At 44.3% G+C, this 18943-nt stretch overlaps 1 protein-coding gene across 1 annotated transcript in view; it reads left to right on the top strand.

The window, feature by feature from the left end:
- The window catches only part of LOC119178778 (bcl-2-related ovarian killer protein), a 192176-nt gene extending 178476 nt beyond the window's left edge, over window positions 1-13700 (top strand). The window contains exon 3 of the mRNA XM_037430021.2: window positions 8840-13700. Coding sequence (XP_037285918.2) covers window positions 8840-8956 — 117 coding nt within the window. The 3' untranslated portion in view covers window positions 8957-13700. The remainder of the gene's footprint in view (window positions 1-8839) is intronic.
- Window positions 13701-18943: the final 5243 nt, after the last annotated feature.

Genomic DNA, 18943 nt, shown 5'->3' on the forward strand with positions numbered 1-18943 from the left:
CATACTTATTGAATGGAGAAAGAAGAGCCCGTTCAGGGTTTCGTGGTAACATTCATGCCGACTTTGGTTTGCCGTACCAGGCATAGTGCCGCCTCTGCATTCAAATTATCAAAGCGGTGGAGTTTTCCGTTCGTGTGTTGATCGTGGTCACGAAGTCTCCGGAAATTTCACGTTACCCGATCTGCGTATAGTTCAGAAAGTTCTTCGACGACTACTACAATCAACCAAAACATAAAAAGACGCAGAACTAACGCGTTGAATAATAGGATCCCACCATCAATCATGAGGCCAACATTGTCCCTGTGAAGTAGGAAGCCACGTGCCAGACACAGGACACCACTCGCTCCTCGACGGGACAAGACGGAAGGAAAGGAAGGAGCCGACATGAAGGCGAATATTTTATTGATATGACCTGGTTCAGAGTGGAGAACGGAATGCCACGATTATGTGTGTATACATGATTTGTGGAGAGCACATGGAGGTGACAGGTGGGCAAACTGAATTTCTCGGAGCAAGGCGGCTGACGACGGTGTTGTCTTGGGTGACTGAGGCTGACTGTCAGCATTCATTTATATTTGAACAATGCATGTGGGTGCTTTAGCGAAAACTTGACGACGCAAAGTTGATTAAATTACACCGGACGAAAATTGAATGAATCTGCTAATGAATAAAGAAGACTGGAATTGAACTAAAGGGCTTCAAGCTTTGCCCTTCAAAAACTGTTTTGCAAGCGATGGAGTTCTAACTAGCAAATAGGAAATAAGCGCTACGAGGAGTTCACGCAGACACGGACAGTGACAACACCGCACCTATTTATACGAATTAAGTGCAGTTGAAATTTTCGCCAAGACTTAACATAACCATGAAATGTTTGAAGTTATGTTGTGCTCTCTCGCACACTGAATGCTTCTAAAGAATAAGTCTTATGTTCCCCATGTGTCTGTTGCCAGTGCCAACATGTCTTGTATGTCGTTTGTGACGTTTTAAAATGTGTCTTACGGGAAAACAGCAAGACCACCGCGTTTCAAAACCACTAGATACTCGAGATATAAGCGAAGTTGCACAACATAGGGAAGACGGCATGAATTCGTAACTTAACGCTTCACCAAGATCTCGACGAAATACTAGAAAACAACGGAGAAGAACAAACAGGCCGAAGCTCAAGACCTGCTTGTTTCGAGAACCTTCGCAAGCACAAGCTCCTCCTTCGAGTGTTTCGAAAGGCTGAAGCCGTTACTCGACGTGCTGGAGAACAAAACACTCCACCGTTCACCTTCTCCTGCACGTATATTGGCCGGCTTTTCGAAGTACACAACGTTTTCCATCGCCTTATGTTGGCCGACCCCTTGTTCCACCGGCCACATCTTAGACAAATAAACAACGCATCGTCTGGACGGTGGCTGGAAGGGCGTCAGCACTGTGCACCGTGTGTTGACGCAGAAGCAGACCGTGGTGTGGTTTCAGTGGCCGTGCGTCAATCAAGCGCCACCCTTCTGCACAGGTCGTAAAGTCAACAAAAAAGCGAAGGGAGACTGGAAAGAGCTCACACAGCGAGACAGCCTGTTTTCTTTTGCTGCTGAAAGAAAGGTCTGGGCTGCTGGAAAGAGCAAAAGCGTGGTCAGGCCTCCTTGCCCCAAGATCGCCCAATGTATACATAGGAAGGCCAGATGGCCCACCGCCGGTCGTCCTTCCCTGTCTACGTCCGGCTGAGGGAAGTTCTTCCAACCAGTAATAGACTTTGAACTTGCGTGTCGTGGCTGCCTTCAGTACGACTTCCAACTTGAAACAACGTGTTGCGCACCGGCTTGTCGCACAACTGTCGTCGTCCGGAGTATTCATCTGGGGCATCTTGATTATGGAGCACTTCTACGAGGGAAGCTGTCGTGTCTGCTGCCGAAATGTGTTACGCTTTCGAACGTTGGAATAATGCCTCAGTGAGAAGACTGCCTTGTGAGTGCCGTCGGTCGACCTGAATATGTTGCTGCATTTCCAGAAGAAGGGTTTACTGCAAAATCAAGTTAGTTCCTAAACAAGCCGAGACAAAAATTTTCGTTTTTCGTAGTGCGAAGGGGTGTCCCTCAGACTTGTGGCTCGGCCAACGCTCGCATCAACGAAGGAGCCGAAAAACACTCTCCATGCTCTCTAAACTAAATGTTGGTGATGAAACATAAGCGGCAAGATCTCGGCTAGCGCAAATGTATATTGGCTATTTAACTACGTAAGCGACTACGGTAATTTGAGACAGTGTATTCGAGAAATGTATTGAGAGCCGCTGTGACTTCGAGACAGCTATGCCTGACTGACTCTGCACGACATATTTTAGTTTAGGTATAACACTGCGTAATTTCCGCTGTGTTCTGTACAGTTACGTTGTGGTTTAAGAAATGTCGTTAATGCGCATGCCGTGTCAGCTTACATGCGCACTCTCCACTGAATGTTGGACCGATCAGGCCTGGAATCGAAATGCGCATTCAGTCAATATGTCACTGCTTAGAATTGCGCTGCCTATTACCTTATGAGTGCTCTGCAAAATCTAGGGTAAACAACCGTGTTTTGTCTAGAGGCAGCATATTACCTTGCTTTACTAAGATCAGAAATCTAGGTACCTTCATATGCATCACATATCGGCAGTCTGTTGGACAGACGCGGGGACCTCGTTCATCGAACGCAGCAGGCGAACGGTATCGACCGTGCTTCTTGCCGAATATACAAAGACAGGGAACGCCGCCTGCTGCCCAGCTGCGTGTTTCGACCGTATTGAACCGTTTGCGCAATTTCGGAGTACCTAGCAGTAAGCGAAGCTGCAACAGTGGACGGGGCGAGCCTCGCATGTAATGTGGCAATCTTGCGAAGAAGACTTAAGTGGTGCACACATTCAGTAATAGCCAAAGAGGCTTTCTACAAGTTAGTGTTCTTCAACCAAAGAGTGAACAATGCAAAGCCGAGAGATGTGCTTGAACGGCAGTCAACAGTACTCTCCGCAACAGCAACGGCAAATGGCGAACAGGAAGACAAAAGCCAGAGAGCAAATTCTAAAGCTGTACGCCTACGAAAAGAAACTGTCTGTCAGGAACCGCAAGCGGCAAAAGTTTACTAAGCCCGTCAAACCCAAGAAGGTAAGATTGAGCGACTATAAGTCAGAAACATTTGTGCAACTAAGGTTAGGTATAGAGTGCTCTTTCGGCTGCACTAGAACTTCACAATTAGCTAATTTGGTGTACACTTATTATAAGCAAGCTGTTCTCAACTTCGTACTCTAAAACATAATTCTGACAGTAATCTAGTTAAGCTTCTTACCTTTGTGATATTTTTTCTATCTGACAATTCACAATAATAAAGGGTGCAAGTTGATTGATGACAAAAATGTAGCAACATTTGTCTCATTTTCCCATAAACAAAGCAGCATCCACTTAGTTCTGCCGATATGGTCAAAACAACTTGATAATACATACACATAGTAAGTAAACGTTAGTGTCATTTGGACATTGAATTTACTAGTGGCAACTGTTGCGGACCTTACAGTCAACATGCATGCGTAGGGTGCAATACATTACAAGGTTGTCAAAATGCATTTGAATGACTTGTTTTACGAATAAATTAAGCTGCTTTGGATTCTCCAGAGCTCACTGTTTGCACAATTTCTTCCAAGTTACTTAGAAACTTTTTATTGTTTCTTGAAAGCATAATATTTGTTTATTCACAACTACAAATAAAAAGTGTTGCGAGAAATTTTCTTAAGAATATAAAGAATCAGTAAACCATGACATTTGTTCGATGCCCACATATTAGGCTTAATGATTAAAGGCATGGTTTGGGACAGAAATTAAGAAAGGTATATTTGTTCACTTTTTAGGTAGAGGGTGCTGCTGGTTATGTCTCATACGAAATTTAAGTCCTTCATGTGAATAATTCATCGCCGCTTTGCTATTTAGAAAAACGACATCAAGTAAATAATATTGAGTGTAATGAAATTCAACCTCAATCAACGGTAAAACAGAAACTGAAGCACTGATGAGCCCAACAAGTTGACGGCCAGAATGGCATCACCGTTCATGACCACGAATACAGAGGTCTAGATCGTTTGCTTTTGTGAAGGGGACACTTATGATAAATATAGTTTAGGTCAAAGTGAAAAACCACTGTTTGAGAACGTCTAAAACGTCGAAATTGTAAAATACAGTAATCTACTAACCGATAAATTAAGGTAGCCCCGCTGCGGTGGTCTAGTGGCTATGGTACTCGGCTGCTGACCTGCAGGTCGCGGGTTCGAATCCCGACTGCGGCGGCTGCATTTCGGATGGAGGCGGAAATGTTGTACGCCCGTGTGCTCAGGTTTGGGTGCACGTTAAAGAACCCCAGGTGTTCGAAATTTCCGAAGCCCTCCACTACGGCGTCTTTCATAATCATATGGCGGTTTTGGGACGTTAAACCCCACATATCAATCAATCATTCGATAAATTAAGGTAATTGTACAATACCGTATACACCACGAGGGGGAGATTTAGTAAATATTCCTATGACGTCATGAGCTCTGAGTACAATGAGTCACTAGTTATTGAACCAGTTCCAATAAAAAATCACACCATATCCATGAAATGAATGATGATAAGCGGGCGAAGCTCGAAAGGGGAAGATCATCAGTAAACCGTGACTCCCGGGAAAGGTGAGCCCATTACTTCTTTGAAAAGACTCAAGACTGTGCGAACATTAAACAAATCAACTTTTGTTTTGGTCTGGTTCGTTTGTTGTTTCGTTTATTCGTTTGTTTTTTACATTTCTTCGTTGTCATGGCGTGTGGATTGCGAGATCCCTTCATTATATACGGCTTTGTGGTCCGTGAAATGAAGCGAGAGAGGTGCTGGCTGCAGTAAAAAGTTTGCAAACAATAATACCCCTGTCACATGGCAAATCTAATGTAATTTGCAGTGAATGTCATTCGTTTGAAATGTCGTTTGTCTGCTGTCACACGGGGAAAGTAATGTTGTTTGATAAAAATGACATGTCGAATGAGTTCCCGAAACACATTCACATTTGATTTTGGACCAAATAAGTAGTCTGGACGCCAGGGACGTTTAGGGAGATGACTATGAACTTATGTATACGTAACTTTTATCATTTGTAAATATCTTATTGTTTACTAGATCAACTTAATATTGGTTTGACGACATAACGCCTGCGAAATTTTCTAAAAAGAAAATTACTCTGAACTACTGCGGCTGGATGCCGAATTTGTTTCATTTTTGCGCCATTGTCTTTGTTGCCGGTATCGCGAATGTTGATTCTCTGATTGCACGTGTTGTGGTGAATAAGGTGGTGACTACACGAAATCGCTGCCGCCGAGCCTGGAAGTCAGCCATGCACCCCGCTTCAGTTCACCGTACTCACAGCAGGTCATATCGTCGGTAATGTTGGTTTTCGAGTGCGTCATGCAGCTCTGGCAAATTGTGTCAAACGGCCGCGTTTATATTTTAAGAGCATCTTTTTACCCCGAAAATTATTTTTGCGGATACACGCATGTTACATGCAAGCTTTAGCACAATTTTATTTCTACCAAAATTTACAGCTCAGAATGGTTATGATTTCAAAATGACATTTGTCTTCGTCGTGTGACATCACGCAGGTAAAAAGACATTAGATCCGCATAATGTCGTTCATTGTAAAGACATTATATTTGCCGCATGACAGGGGTATAAGTCTAGGCACGTCCCTCGGATCGTGGTAGGTTGCATATGCATACATCTGAGTGCGTATTTCGAAAACATGGGTGCACGATGCAGTCATTGGCAATGAGGTCCATCCGTCCGTCCGTGTGTTCGTCTGTCCGCCTGTCCATCCGTCTGTCCGTTCATCCATCAGGCCATCCGTCCCCGTGACAGGGGTATAAGTATATGCACGGACCTCCATCCGTCTGTCCATCCGTCCTTCACTCTGTTTATCGCTCAGACTACCTGCTGAGTGAGTCATACAACTATGTGGTTACGAAACGGTCACAAAAGACACGCGTGGGCATACTCACGCCTTTAGGAACTTCACACCTAAAGAAACATCGTGATAGAATGCCGCAGGTTCATCTCTGCTTAATTCAAGGCAAAAAAGAGCCCCTTGGCGTTACCACGGGCGACAGCGCGAGTTGTTGAAAAGCTCAGGTTTCGCCGAACTGCACTTCGTTCATGCGGTCGTGTTTCAGTAGCAGTTTCGGTATCACATACTACTGCGTGTGCTTTACAGCTCTGCACGCTCACGAAAGTAGCCGTGGAGTAGCCGTCGACAAAATGACGCGTGCAGCTGATGTTGCCGGGGGCCCAAATGGTGTATATACGCCGCTTGAGCGGAATCAATAAAAAATTGGCGTTTCTTTACGTGGGGTGCCGCAAAATGAACCCCTAAGCTCGTTAGTGGCTGAGTGCTGCGCCTCTGTGCCAGTGTGCGAAACCGCCAAAAATGTGCGTGTGTGATCGCTGCACTTTCGTGCGGAGGATTACGGCGCCAACCGCAAGCACCGTGACCGCAACTTCGGCAAGGCTTGCAATGAGCCCTTCCGAGCAGTTCTCTGCTGCTGCTAGTGTCGGCGGCCTATCAGCAGAGACGAGCACCGTTCGGCAAGGCTGGTGCGTGAGAAAGCTTGTGAAATCGGTTGATTTGAAGTGCGCTTAAGCCGTGCGGACTGCTGAAGTATGATTTTATGTCAAAATAGCCATTTCCTTGGGACGAAATAGCACTACGATGTTTCCCGACTGGTATTCAACTATCAACGTCTTGTCAATATTTCACTTCAGTATCCCTTTAATGTATGCGTGATATGCGAGCTTCAATTAGAAGTGCAGCCAGCACGTGCACCCTCGCAGCAGTGTCGGTTTATCGTTTATATGAGGACGCTCACTCATCTTAGACGTGTAGGAAGAATGTGGCAATCGCGCTCTTACGCGTTTTGGGTTCGCCGCCGAATTCGGGACAATTTCATTACTTTGCAAAAGTAAGTTGAGGAGGCGTCTTTAAAGTATCAATGATGTTCTGCTTTTATTATTACGAAGGACTTTGATCCACCCACTCGGCATAAATTCTTAAATTCTTAATTTAAAATCCTGATTAATTAAATAATTTATTCCTGTTTCTTCATTATATATTTTAAATATATAAAAATATTATATATTTTATTCCTGTTTCATCTTTAACCATCTTAAAATGTCATCTGATAAAGAAAAGCAACTGCGAAGACAGCAAGCAAACATCGCATATCTCCGATTTTTGAGTGTGTTGGGCACTACGCCCACTGTAGAACAAAGGCCTCTCCCATGTTCCGCCGGTCAATTTGGTCCTGTTCTTGCGGCTTGCACTTAATACCCGCAAACTTGCTAATCTCATCTGCCCAACCAACTTTCCGTCTCTCCCTCTCCCGCTTGCCTTCTCCGGAAATCCAGTCAGTAACCCTTAATGACCAGTACATGGTTGTACTGCCTATGCGCTATGTGCCCGGCTCATGTCCATTTCTTCTTGATTTTAACTATGATATCCTTAACCCCGGTTTGTTCCCTAACCCATTCTACTCTCTTCTTGTCTCTTAAGGTTACCCATGTGATTTTCTGTTCCATCGTTCACTGCGTCGTCCTCAATTTAAGCTGATCCTTCTTTGTAAGCCTGCAGGTTTCTGCTCCGTAGTAAATACCGGCAAGATGCAGCTGTTGTATACCTTCCTCTTGAGCAATAGTGACAATCTACCAGTCGTGATTTCAGAAGACTTACCGAATGTGCTCTACCCCATTATTATTTAAGTTATTTCAATCTCGTAGTACCGCTTCGCGGTGGCTACCTGCCCTAAGTATACGTACTCGTTTATAACTTCAAGAGCGCTATTACCTATCTCGAAGCGCTGTTCTCTTCCGAGGTTGTTGTACATTACTTTCGTCTTCAGCAGACTAAATTCAAGACCCACCTTTTTGCTCTCCTTGTCTAATTAAGTAATCATGAATTTCTATTCGTCTCCTGAGTTGGTCAACAATGCAGTGCCATCGGGGAAACAGAAGCACTCTCCATCAGCCCCTATTCCTAGCTGTCCCCATTCTTGGCCTTAGAAAACATCCTGTAAGCATGCGATAAATAGCATTGCGGAGATTGTATATCCTAGTTTTACGCCCTTTTATTTGGATTTTGTCGCTTTCTTTATGGAGCATTATTGTAGCAGTTGATCGTCTGTACATTTCTTCCAGGATGTTTTTATATGCTTCGGCGATGGCCTGATTCCGCAGTCTACATTACTGCTGATATGTCTAATAAATAAAATGCCTTTTCATAATTCATGAAGCCTATGTATAGTGGTTGGGTGTATTCTGAGCCTTTATTACGTGATTGATAGTATAAATGTGGTCGAGCGGGATATACACGTGTACATGGTGTGAAGGCTGATTCAACCAAAAACCTTGTTTCTCGGTGGATGAAAGGTCTTAGAGAATGCAGATTTTGTTTTTCCAGCTTCCCAAAGCTTTTGCTGAACTCATTTCGCAAATCGCATTACCTCTGCTCCCCCCCCCCCCCACTCCCCGCCCTAACTTCATTTTACGGTTGAGCCCTTACATAGATTTTCTCGAGCGCATACGAGCAGTGCTCCTAGCAAATGGAAGGCGGGGCTTATTCGTAAGTGCGCATGCGCAAATGAAGAGTGTACGGTTGCACTTACTTACTTGTTACGTGACAGGAGCAAACGATAAGATCGTCATTCTCTATGTATAGCGTGCTGTGTACCTTAATAGACAGAGCACAATCGAACGTAAATTGTCTACGATTGATGGTGTCTGCTTTTGCATGTGCTTACCACATCAATGCCTTTTTTTTTTCCTTTCTGCAGGGAACTCTAATCACGCGGTTCCGACGACGACCCCAGCGGTCAATCTTGGTCGACTTCTTTCTGATCGTGGCCGGCCTTGTACTGGTCGTGGTGCTTCTCTATTACTGGCTGTCCTGACGCCCGGTGCGGACTCTACACCTCTCAAGGATGCTGTGATTGGCGCCCTCGTCCTTCCACCCAATTTTGTCCAGCGTCACATCCTCAAGGCCCCCACGACGCCAAAGAAGCGGTGCTACGTGACAGTGTGGTCTCGTTGAACGAAACCACCTCGCGTGTAGTCAAGTGATCGTCTGATCAAAGAAGTGTATACGATCTGTTTAAGTGAGACCACATCTCCTGTGCTGGTGCTGTGAACTCCTCTAAACTTCATTTGTCCAGACCAACGTCCTCGTGTCGTTCGGCCATAGTCACCACTGATAAAGACAGCTGTTCTTTGATGTACTCTAGCGAGATTACCGAATCACCCGCGATGCACCTTCATGTAGTGCGTGTTTTGCCAGATCGCGACGCCCCCAAAGTGTCAGTGGAATTGTCGTCGAGAGGAACACCATTTAAGTGGAACCATGACAAAGATTCAGAGCAAAGCCTGACTTTCTTTTGCTTGTATGTTTAGTGTATCCTAGCTTCGAGACTTACCGAGTCTTCTAAATGAATATTTGTGATCCTGTGCGTCACGACAGGAGCCGACTTGGCATCTTGTATCGTACGGAGCCCGCAGTAGCGGGTAGCTGGTGGTACAGGGCATACCTGTTCCTGGACTCGAATAAGTTACGATTGTGCGTTTTGTGTTGGTGCATTGCACTCAGGCGCGATGAAGTGCCGCATGCATTTATTTCCTCGAAAGACACTGCTTACATTGAGTGAGATATGTGCGAGCCATTTGTTCAACTATAAGCAGTGATCAGAAGGCTCTTTAACAAATAAATACCTCCAAAGCACGCTCCGCCGTGGCTGAGATACTCGGCTGCTGATGCGCAGGTCGCGGGATCGAGTCTCAGCTTCGGCGGCTGCAGTTTTGATGGATGCGAAAATGTTGTAGGCCTGTGTGCCCATATTTTGTTGCACGTAAAAGAACCCCCAGATAGTCGAAATTCCCGGAGCCCTCCACTAAGGCGTCTCTCACAATCATATGTTAGTTTGGGGACGTTAAACCCCACATATCAATCAAAATCAACTTTCCAGGGACACAGGTATGGCGTCATTCCTTTCATAAAGACAAACTGGTGAAAGTGATAGATATACCCGAGAATCACTGCGCTGGTCTGGTTATCTCGTGATTCATTCTTTTTTTTCTTTTCTTTCATTCTTTTTTTTTTGCCTCGGGGACATAGCGCAGTTTATTACATCAGTTGGAGGAGTTCTAAAGCATGAATAGGCCAATATCGTGTATGGCCAAACTATTGTTTTGGGCTAATGAACAAACAAACAAACAATGAAAACACCGGAATTCTAAAATATTCTGTGCTAGGACATTCTTAAAAAAGCACCATTATGAATACCCTGAGTGAGTAACACTGTGACAATATATTCCAGAAAATGACGTCAGTGAACGGCGTACCTTCCTCAATAATTACATATTTCGTCTTCGAAGCACATCATTAATATATAGCTAATCAAGGCGATTTGATGTTTTACTTTTTTTGAAAATGACTCCTAGTGAGTCGCAATGTTTTTTGTACGTTAGACTTCCCAGAATAATTATCGGCACTCGCATTTTTCGCCTGTGCGGACTATCGGGACTTTCGGTCGAAGACAATGTTACTTCAACGTGTGCGCATGTAGCACGTAAAAATTTGTATATATTGAATTAACGCGTGGTAATGTTCAATGCTCCTTAGAGTGTGGACAGAAAGATGTTAGAGAAAGTATTAGAGTTGGTATGGCAGATCTCTTGAAGGCAAGCGTGACTGTGAAGTGTACAGCGTCGTATTGTAACACTGTGACGTGTGACACAACTGTGCGCATTTCACGCAGTGGCTGAAGCGCAGCGTGTCTGTATGCTGCGTTGGGGACCAACCGACCCTAAGTTTTTACCACTCCAGCCAGTCACGTTCGATATTTATACTGTGATTGTGGTGAGGAACGGCAACCACAACAATATGCGGATTGCTTGAGTGCTAGGCCGTCCACTGCAGAAGATGAGTGTCTGCTGCGAACTGTTTATCATACTTATTTCCATACAGCCACTAGGTCGAAATGAAATTTAAGTCGTAAAAAAAAGCTTGCATGCAAAATGTAGTGTATAGTGTACGTGTTTTGCTAACATCCATGGAACAGGAGGCTTCCATTTCCATTTTTGCGAGGGTGACGTTGTTCGAAGTACTTGGTGTGCCCTGTATGGCAGCTCTTGCAAACGGACCCCGTGAGCCATACATAGTGCGCATCCGTGCTGTTAAAATGGCTGAATGTCGGCCACCAGGTTTAGTGGTGAGCTGCGGCATGAAAGAAGCCAGTTCGACAAAGGTCCCGTTTTCTTAGTTGCGCAGTTTCGGCAATTGAGATGGTTACGAGGCTTGCTCACAGAGCTGCATCGTGCGTACGAGGCTAACTGACATAGGGGCTTCATGAATTCACGCTAAGTGCTACGAAAGGAATTATTGGCCTCGTTACATTTCAGGCACGGCTAGAGAACATTGGCACAGCGGCGCTGCCAACATTACCCTTTGCCTCACTTGTAACGACGATATGTTGAAAAGTGAATGTACTGTGTGTAAAAGTTGTACGCACAAAAGCTGCTTCGATTACGTAACAGCGAAAGTGAAACCAATTAGGACTGCAGAGATGCGAGTAACATTTACGACACTAACGTCAATTATCTTTTTTTTTAAAACTGCGCATTCCTAACAATTGAATGACGTACATTGTGTAACATAATCATGCGCAGTTATCCTATGGAACATGTGTTTCACTCGCGTAAAGTGTCTCTATTCTTGAATTGCGCTTACTGGTTGTAGGAGGCAAGGTGCTCAGTTTGTATGCCTCAACTTGATCGCTTATTTACGTTTCTGGTGGAGCTCACTGCACAATCAAGCGGTACCGATGGCTTTGCAAGGGTCATGAGCCGTCCACGAGTTGGTTGTCTGTGGTAGCAAATGAAATTAAGTATGCCTCGGCTGCAGAGTTGTACTTGGTAAGGTAGCTGTCAGGCTGTCATTGTTACTGAAAAATGTTATTCGTACCGTAAACTAGCAAGCGCTAGCTGTCAAAAAGACACCATATGCGTATACCAGGAAGTACGATGTATCGTACGGTATTAGCGTTGGTGCAGAAAGCCTGGGGCGCAAACGCCTCACCGAAGAGATTATCCTAACACACAAGCGGGGCACGCACAGTTTAGGATAGTTCTGCATGATTGGCTGGGTAATGTTGCGACGTTTATTATCCATGCTTAGCTAAGTCACTGCAGTGGACGATATGCTTTGTGCTTTTAATCATTCACTGCAAATATATTGAGTCATTTGCGACGACATTCACACTTGTCACAAATATCGCGCAGTAGTTATGCGCTTGATGTCAGTGTACATTGTTTTGTTCCGTTAGAAAGTGTGACTTCTTCGAGATCAATTACATATTTTCTATCTTGTGGTACCCGGACAAATGTACTGAACATGCGACATGGTGGTTTCCGGTGCTGTAGCGCAGGTTGACGAGAAATAAACTTTGTTCAGTGGAGTAAGGGAACAAAATATATGTGACCTAGGACAATATTAATATTTGTGCTGATGCCGACTGTACAGAAGCTGTACTGCATTTTAACAAAGACATATTGTGAATGTGTGTTGCAGCAGCTGCACTTCCTTGTCTAGCTTCAACGATAGTTGTAGAATTCACTAGTCAGAGACTGCGCGAAATGTAGCCAGCAGATGAGCACACAATTTTTGAGCCTGTCAGTTAACTGGAATATTAATGGAAGGTATTTTATCTTTCTCTTTTTACAGGCACGCTAGATTCACACGTGGTCTGTGCCATGAACCGTCAAAGAATCTTAAATGACTCGTTGAAGGGCGGACGCATACGCGTATGACGCAGGCCTTGCAGGTTGTGCAAGCCTTTCATGAGAAAGCTGCAGTGCAGAGCGAATAGTTAGACTGACCTGATTACGCTGTCGTTACAGTCATTTTAGGACTACTTGCTTCCTCCAACGAGTTACCCCTGTTGTATCTCTAAAGAGATAAATACCATGCTATTCGTCTTTAAACATGTAAATACTTGGCATCTCAGTCATGATAAACAAATTATGCGTACGTTACAAGCCAGCCGCGAAAAAAATTGGAACACTGTTCATGGACTTGAAAATGTACTAAGTCTTTCTTCGGAAAGCGTATGAGCTGGTGAACAGTACCACTGATAATGGCCGATTCCAAGACTCCTTGTACCTTGGCTTAGACGTGATTGACATCAGTTGAAAGCATTATCGGCGTCACGAAGAAGGCGATGAGCCGTGCACAGGAATTCATTTTTGCGTGCTTAGGTGGAATGTGGCACAACCAAACTTGAACTGATGCGGGCGTACAGTCGCACGAATGTGAATCAAGCAGACAGTGGAAGACGCTATCGAAGTCTCGCAAATATTTGTGATGGTTTACGTACAGCCACATGCGTGCTGGAGTATTGTGTTTCACCGTAAACTGTGTACTATACAATTGAGCATGATAAATGTCCTACCACGTTGATTCTTCGTCACTGTTTATGATGATACGTTCACCGTCAAATCCTGATATATTGTGAGTAAGGAGTGCGGTTTTGTTTATCAATACCACAAAATGACGCGTCATATTTGTTTAACATGGTCACCGTATTTGGCTGTTGCTGTGCTCGTCTTTTTCTGTTGAATAAAGTTCGACATTATTTATGAAAAAAAGGGTGCCTGGCAGCTCACCTTCCTTGATGGTCAAAGAGCAATTATTTTACGCAGTCTCTCTAGTGCAAGGAGGGAATACATTGTATTCAGGTAAGTAGAAAAAAATGAGCGCAGATTGTGTATGAAGTGAAGAACTACCTTGGCTTCATGATATATTGTTAGAAAAAAATTTGGAAAATACATTTCGGTATGTTGCTTCATCAGGTGCCGAGAAGTGACGTATAAATGCCGAAAAACATCTGTCAGTACGAACATACTAATTAATATTTGTCGAACAATTAACTGGGGAGAGCAAACTAGTTGAGGAGCCTCTTCTAGTGTGGGGGGTGCTATAGAGTGGGGACGAATACATGGCATGGGCATTAAGCAGCGAAAGTTGGTGGCTCACTTGAGATAATCCATGGCTGTGCTCTGAACATGATGAGTCATTGTGATATGTGTTTGGCGTAACCACAGATGGAAGCCGTTGCTTGATAACACAACCGTCAGGTACCGTGTAATTCTAACAACTGTACACCACTGGTCGTCGAAACAGGAGATGGCCTCAGTGCGAAATCTGGGTTTCAAGTAACACAGAGGCACTGACAGCTGCCGGGGTCAACAGTAAGCCGGAACATGGTATAACGAACAATATCAGTTGATCCGAATGTTGCTCTTGCCCCGTTTATCCACGCTGTCTGTGTTCGCAGGCACATATCGCTTCAAGACACGGGGCTGTTTCAACTTTATGACAGTCGCCTGTTACTATTGTCCTATAGCCAGTGAAAATAGGCATCCATGACAAATAAATGAATTCAAGTTCTTCCTGCAAATGGTCTCAAGCCACTTTAAAGATTTCTGAAAGGCGGCGAATGTTAATCACCGGAAACGATGAAATTTGACTAATTTAGCTGGTGAAACCGAAACTGACGCACCGAACAGCGCATCTATACCATTCACTTCAAAAACGTCCTCAACAATGATACTCTTTTCCGCAACGTTATCAACCACCAATTGGAATACTTCGCTTCATCGCAACGCTTTCCGGCCGCCGCCCGCTTATTGATGCTCGCGTATCATCCTCCCCCAATGCAAGGGAAACAGTGTCGTCGTTGAGAGTGTTTTTGAAGTGAATGGTAGATGTGCGCTTTAGTGGGCCGGTAATTAGCAATTGGCGGTTTTCTAAAACTTCAAAGTGGCTATGGCATATTTGCAGTAAGTAATTGAATTTGCCCATTTGTTCAACGGTCTATTTCCAGTTGATAAATAGTTAATTGCTTTAATTTTTATGATCACTTCAATATTAATGTTTGTACGCTTCTGAACATGCCTTTTGCCGCAGAAATAGAAACGCCGCAAGTTGCACGCAGATACCGCGAAATCTCAACAGGCAAGATGAAACATGTTTACACCGCATCCGATTAAACGTTGCATATACGAAGTACTTCAAGAACAAAACTGGACTGTCCGACTCAGCATTTTGTGCCCTACGTAACGTCGTTGAAGACATCAATCATGTCCTCTGTGAGTGCATGATATACGCATCAAAGAGACAGTTTCTGAAGTCGTCAATGTTCGCTAAGAAATGCTTCGCCTTTAAAAAAAAATTTAGCAGATCCTACGTACCTGGGAATCGACCATATGCGAAGCATGCGGAAAAAGGTGACCGTGTTGCAATTTTTTTATTGAGCGACACGTCATGAAATGACGCCGAATATATGTACATATGTTGCGCGTGCAGATTTAAGTTGAAGAGTTGCAGATGTTCATATAACCAGTTGTTTGCACTTGCACAACGATGCCAACTGTAACACGCGTATTAGCAACACCAGAAGCTGATATGAAGCGCTGATACTCGCGAAAACGTTGGCCCTGGACGCTCCTACATAAATGAACAACAGCGCATGGCAACTAACTACAATTGACGTTCCCCTAACGTGACGGCTCTATGAAAGAAGTATATATGTAATGTTTATAAAGTAGGGTAGGCAGCACTGCAACTACTATTGATTTTTCACGAAGATTATTGTCTGTTTGAAAAGAAGCTCCGAGACCTGGCCTAGCTCCGTGGTACAATGCTTCATCGCCATGCAGAATGCTTGGATTCGATTCCAGTTGGCACCCTAACATTGATTCTTTGCATTCGTCCGGTCGACGCTACACCGATGTCGGGTATTTCTTAACGCTCGCGCGTTAAAATTGCCCATGTGTGTTGTCGTCGTTCCTGGGTAGATACTAAGTGTCAATGAGCTTTGGCACATACCGGCATACGAGCGGCACATACCCACCAGTGGGTATGTGCCACTGTCAGGCGGGAAGTGTTTTATGACGTACTGGGTATGTGCCACTGTCAGGCGGGAAGTGTTTTATGACGTACGTGACAGGATTGTGACATTATTCATGTCTTGACCAGGACGTCACATTCGTCAAACGATCTTACCCTCCCATGCTAATTTTGGTTCACGCCACGTTAAGAGGGTGACTACAAGATCACCCAAACGTAAAGGGATAGATAGAAAGATAGATAGATAGATAGATAGATAGATAGATAGATAGATAGATAGATAGATAGATAGATAGATAGATACGCTCAATGTCGCTGAAGTTCACTGAGATGTACTTCGCAATTAAAAGGCTCTCTTGAAGAACAATTATATATGAGGTTAGGTGAATGACAGAAATTTTGAAGAACATGGAAGCTGCATAACTATCTACATACTAATAAAATTGCATTATGAACTTTCTAATTGGTAAAGCTTGGAGGCAGTGGAGTTCTTCGTCATTGCCAGTAAACAAGCTGCTCAGATTTTATTTTATATTTGGTAGAAACGTAGAGTTATGAACGCCATACGTGCATGCGCTTTTCGTTGTATATATATATCATCAGTTGAAAGTAGGCAACGCGCTGCATGAAAACACTTACGTGCTTGACGACCATAAATGAAACATAAGTAATTGAATGACTGGTCATAAATGGTACAGAAACTTACGCGGGAAAACATGTCACACAGTGCATCAGAAAAACAAAACTTGGCAAATCCCACGTACTGTGGGAATCGATATGCGAAGCACGAATGAGAAATGTTGATATGCCACTTTAAAATCAGCGCAACGTTACGAGGTGGAAGTAAACAATGCCATATATGGCTACCGTGTCATCATTATCATGTTTGGATGTTTCGTTTACCTTCGTCATCTATTCACGTCACGTGATACCAAATTTAGTATACGTGGAGCTAGCGAAATGGCCGCGAGGATGCACGCTATGAGCGTAGTATGTTGTCATGTTCTTACATGACACGTGCGTCAGGATCATCATGTGTCCACCTGTCATATACTTCGTCATCTATCGACGTCACGTAACACCAAATTTGATATATGTGGAGCTAGCGAAACGGCCGCGAGCGCATCATGAAGGGCCCAATATACTCCTATGCAGCGGGGACACGCGCGCACGCTAGGCACACTGACGCAACGTTACCATAGTCTGACGTTACTATAGTCCGACTCTACTATAGTCTGACGCCAAACGCGACCAGCGTCTCTTTGCACGGCCCGACGGGTAACCGGCGCGAAATGCGACGTGCTGCATTTTGCACTGATACGTTACCCAGACAACACTGCGTCTCCCTCTTTTCGTGACGGAGGGATGCTGGACGCGCTAAAACGCGCGTCCTTTAAAGCAACGCAGCGTGGTGCGCGCCTGTGAGAAGGCAGGACCAGTGCCTGGCTTGGCAACACCGGTGTGACGAGACGAAATAAACGTCGGTGAGCACGCGCACCGCGTCACGTCTAAATTTATTGGCGCCTTGACTGTGGCATGTAGTCATGTTCTCGCATGACACGCATCCGATGATTATCATGTTAGCGCCAGTCACATACCTTCGTCATCCATTCACCTCATGGAGCACCAAATTTAGCATATGTGAAGCTAGCGCAACGACCGCATCATCAGTGTGGCATGTAGTCATGTTTTTACATGACACGCATGTCGCGATTATCATATTCGGATATGTCCTTTACCTATGTCGTCCGTGCACGTCGCGTAATACCGAGCTTGGTATATGTGAAGCTAGCGAAACGGCCGCGAGCGCATCATGAGCGTTGCATGTAGTCATGTTGTTACATGACACCCATCTCATGTTTATTATGTTTGCACCAGTATAAAACTTTCGTCATCCATTCACGTACTGTAATACCAAATTTGGTATATGTGACGTTAGCGAAATGGCCACGAGCGCATCATGAGCATGGCATGTGGTCACGTTGTTACATGATATGCATGTCATGATTTTCATGTGAGGGTCTGTCGCTTGTGTTCGCCATGCAGTCATGTCATACAAATCCAGTTTTGCAACAGCCACGTGAACGAAACCACCGTAGAAGCAGCAAGACGATGACATATAAATTGTGACATTTGTGACACATATGTCATGATTTTAATGTTATGACTAGTCAGTTATGTTAGTCATACAATCATGTTATATCATACCAAGTTTGGTATCGATACCATTATCCAAACGGCCAGGAGAGCTAAATGTCCTAGGTGGATGGATAGATATATGAATAGATAGATAGATAGATAGATAGATAGATAGATAGATAGATAGATACGCTCAAACTCGCCGAATAATTCGATAAGAAATGCTTCGCATTTAAGAAGCAGCCGTACAATACGTGACAGATACTCAGTTTACATGGTAGCCAAATTATCCAGGCCAAAGGTTTTGATCTAGTGTGTATATATCAGCCCATAAATATAACAGAGATTTTGGGCATATGTGCCAAATGTCTGTGGACACTATTTTGTCAAGTGCCCGAGAGAAGACATTGCCACGGAAGCCGACAAAAGCTCTGTTAACACGGACTTGAACAAGCGGCTGTATAAGCAATGTCACACACCGTGAAAGACAAGACTGGACTATGACTGAGTGGGCGCGCGTGTGCTGCCGAATGTGCTGTGTTTATCTCTCTTCCCTCTTTGCTCTCTATCTTTCGTCTCCCCCATCCCCCTCCCATGCGCATGGTAGCAAACCGGCTGCCTATAGGCTGGTTAACCTCCCTGCCGTTTTTCTTTCCCCCCTATTTTCCTTCGTTGGACATATTAATGACCTTATGTATTATGCTTGTGTGCAATGTCGTAGCACTGAAGAGTTAATCGGAGCTGATGAAAAAACTTTATATTCCGTAATATAGAGGAGCAACCACAGCCCTTGTGCAGTATACACAGGACTGGCACGACTAGACAGTTGCCGCTAATTCAA

The sequence above is a fragment of the Rhipicephalus microplus genome, chromosome 1 (assembly GCF_043290135.1).
Source record: "Rhipicephalus microplus isolate Deutch F79 chromosome 1, USDA_Rmic, whole genome shotgun sequence".
Lineage (NCBI taxonomy): Eukaryota > Metazoa > Arthropoda > Arachnida > Ixodida > Ixodidae > Rhipicephalus > Rhipicephalus microplus.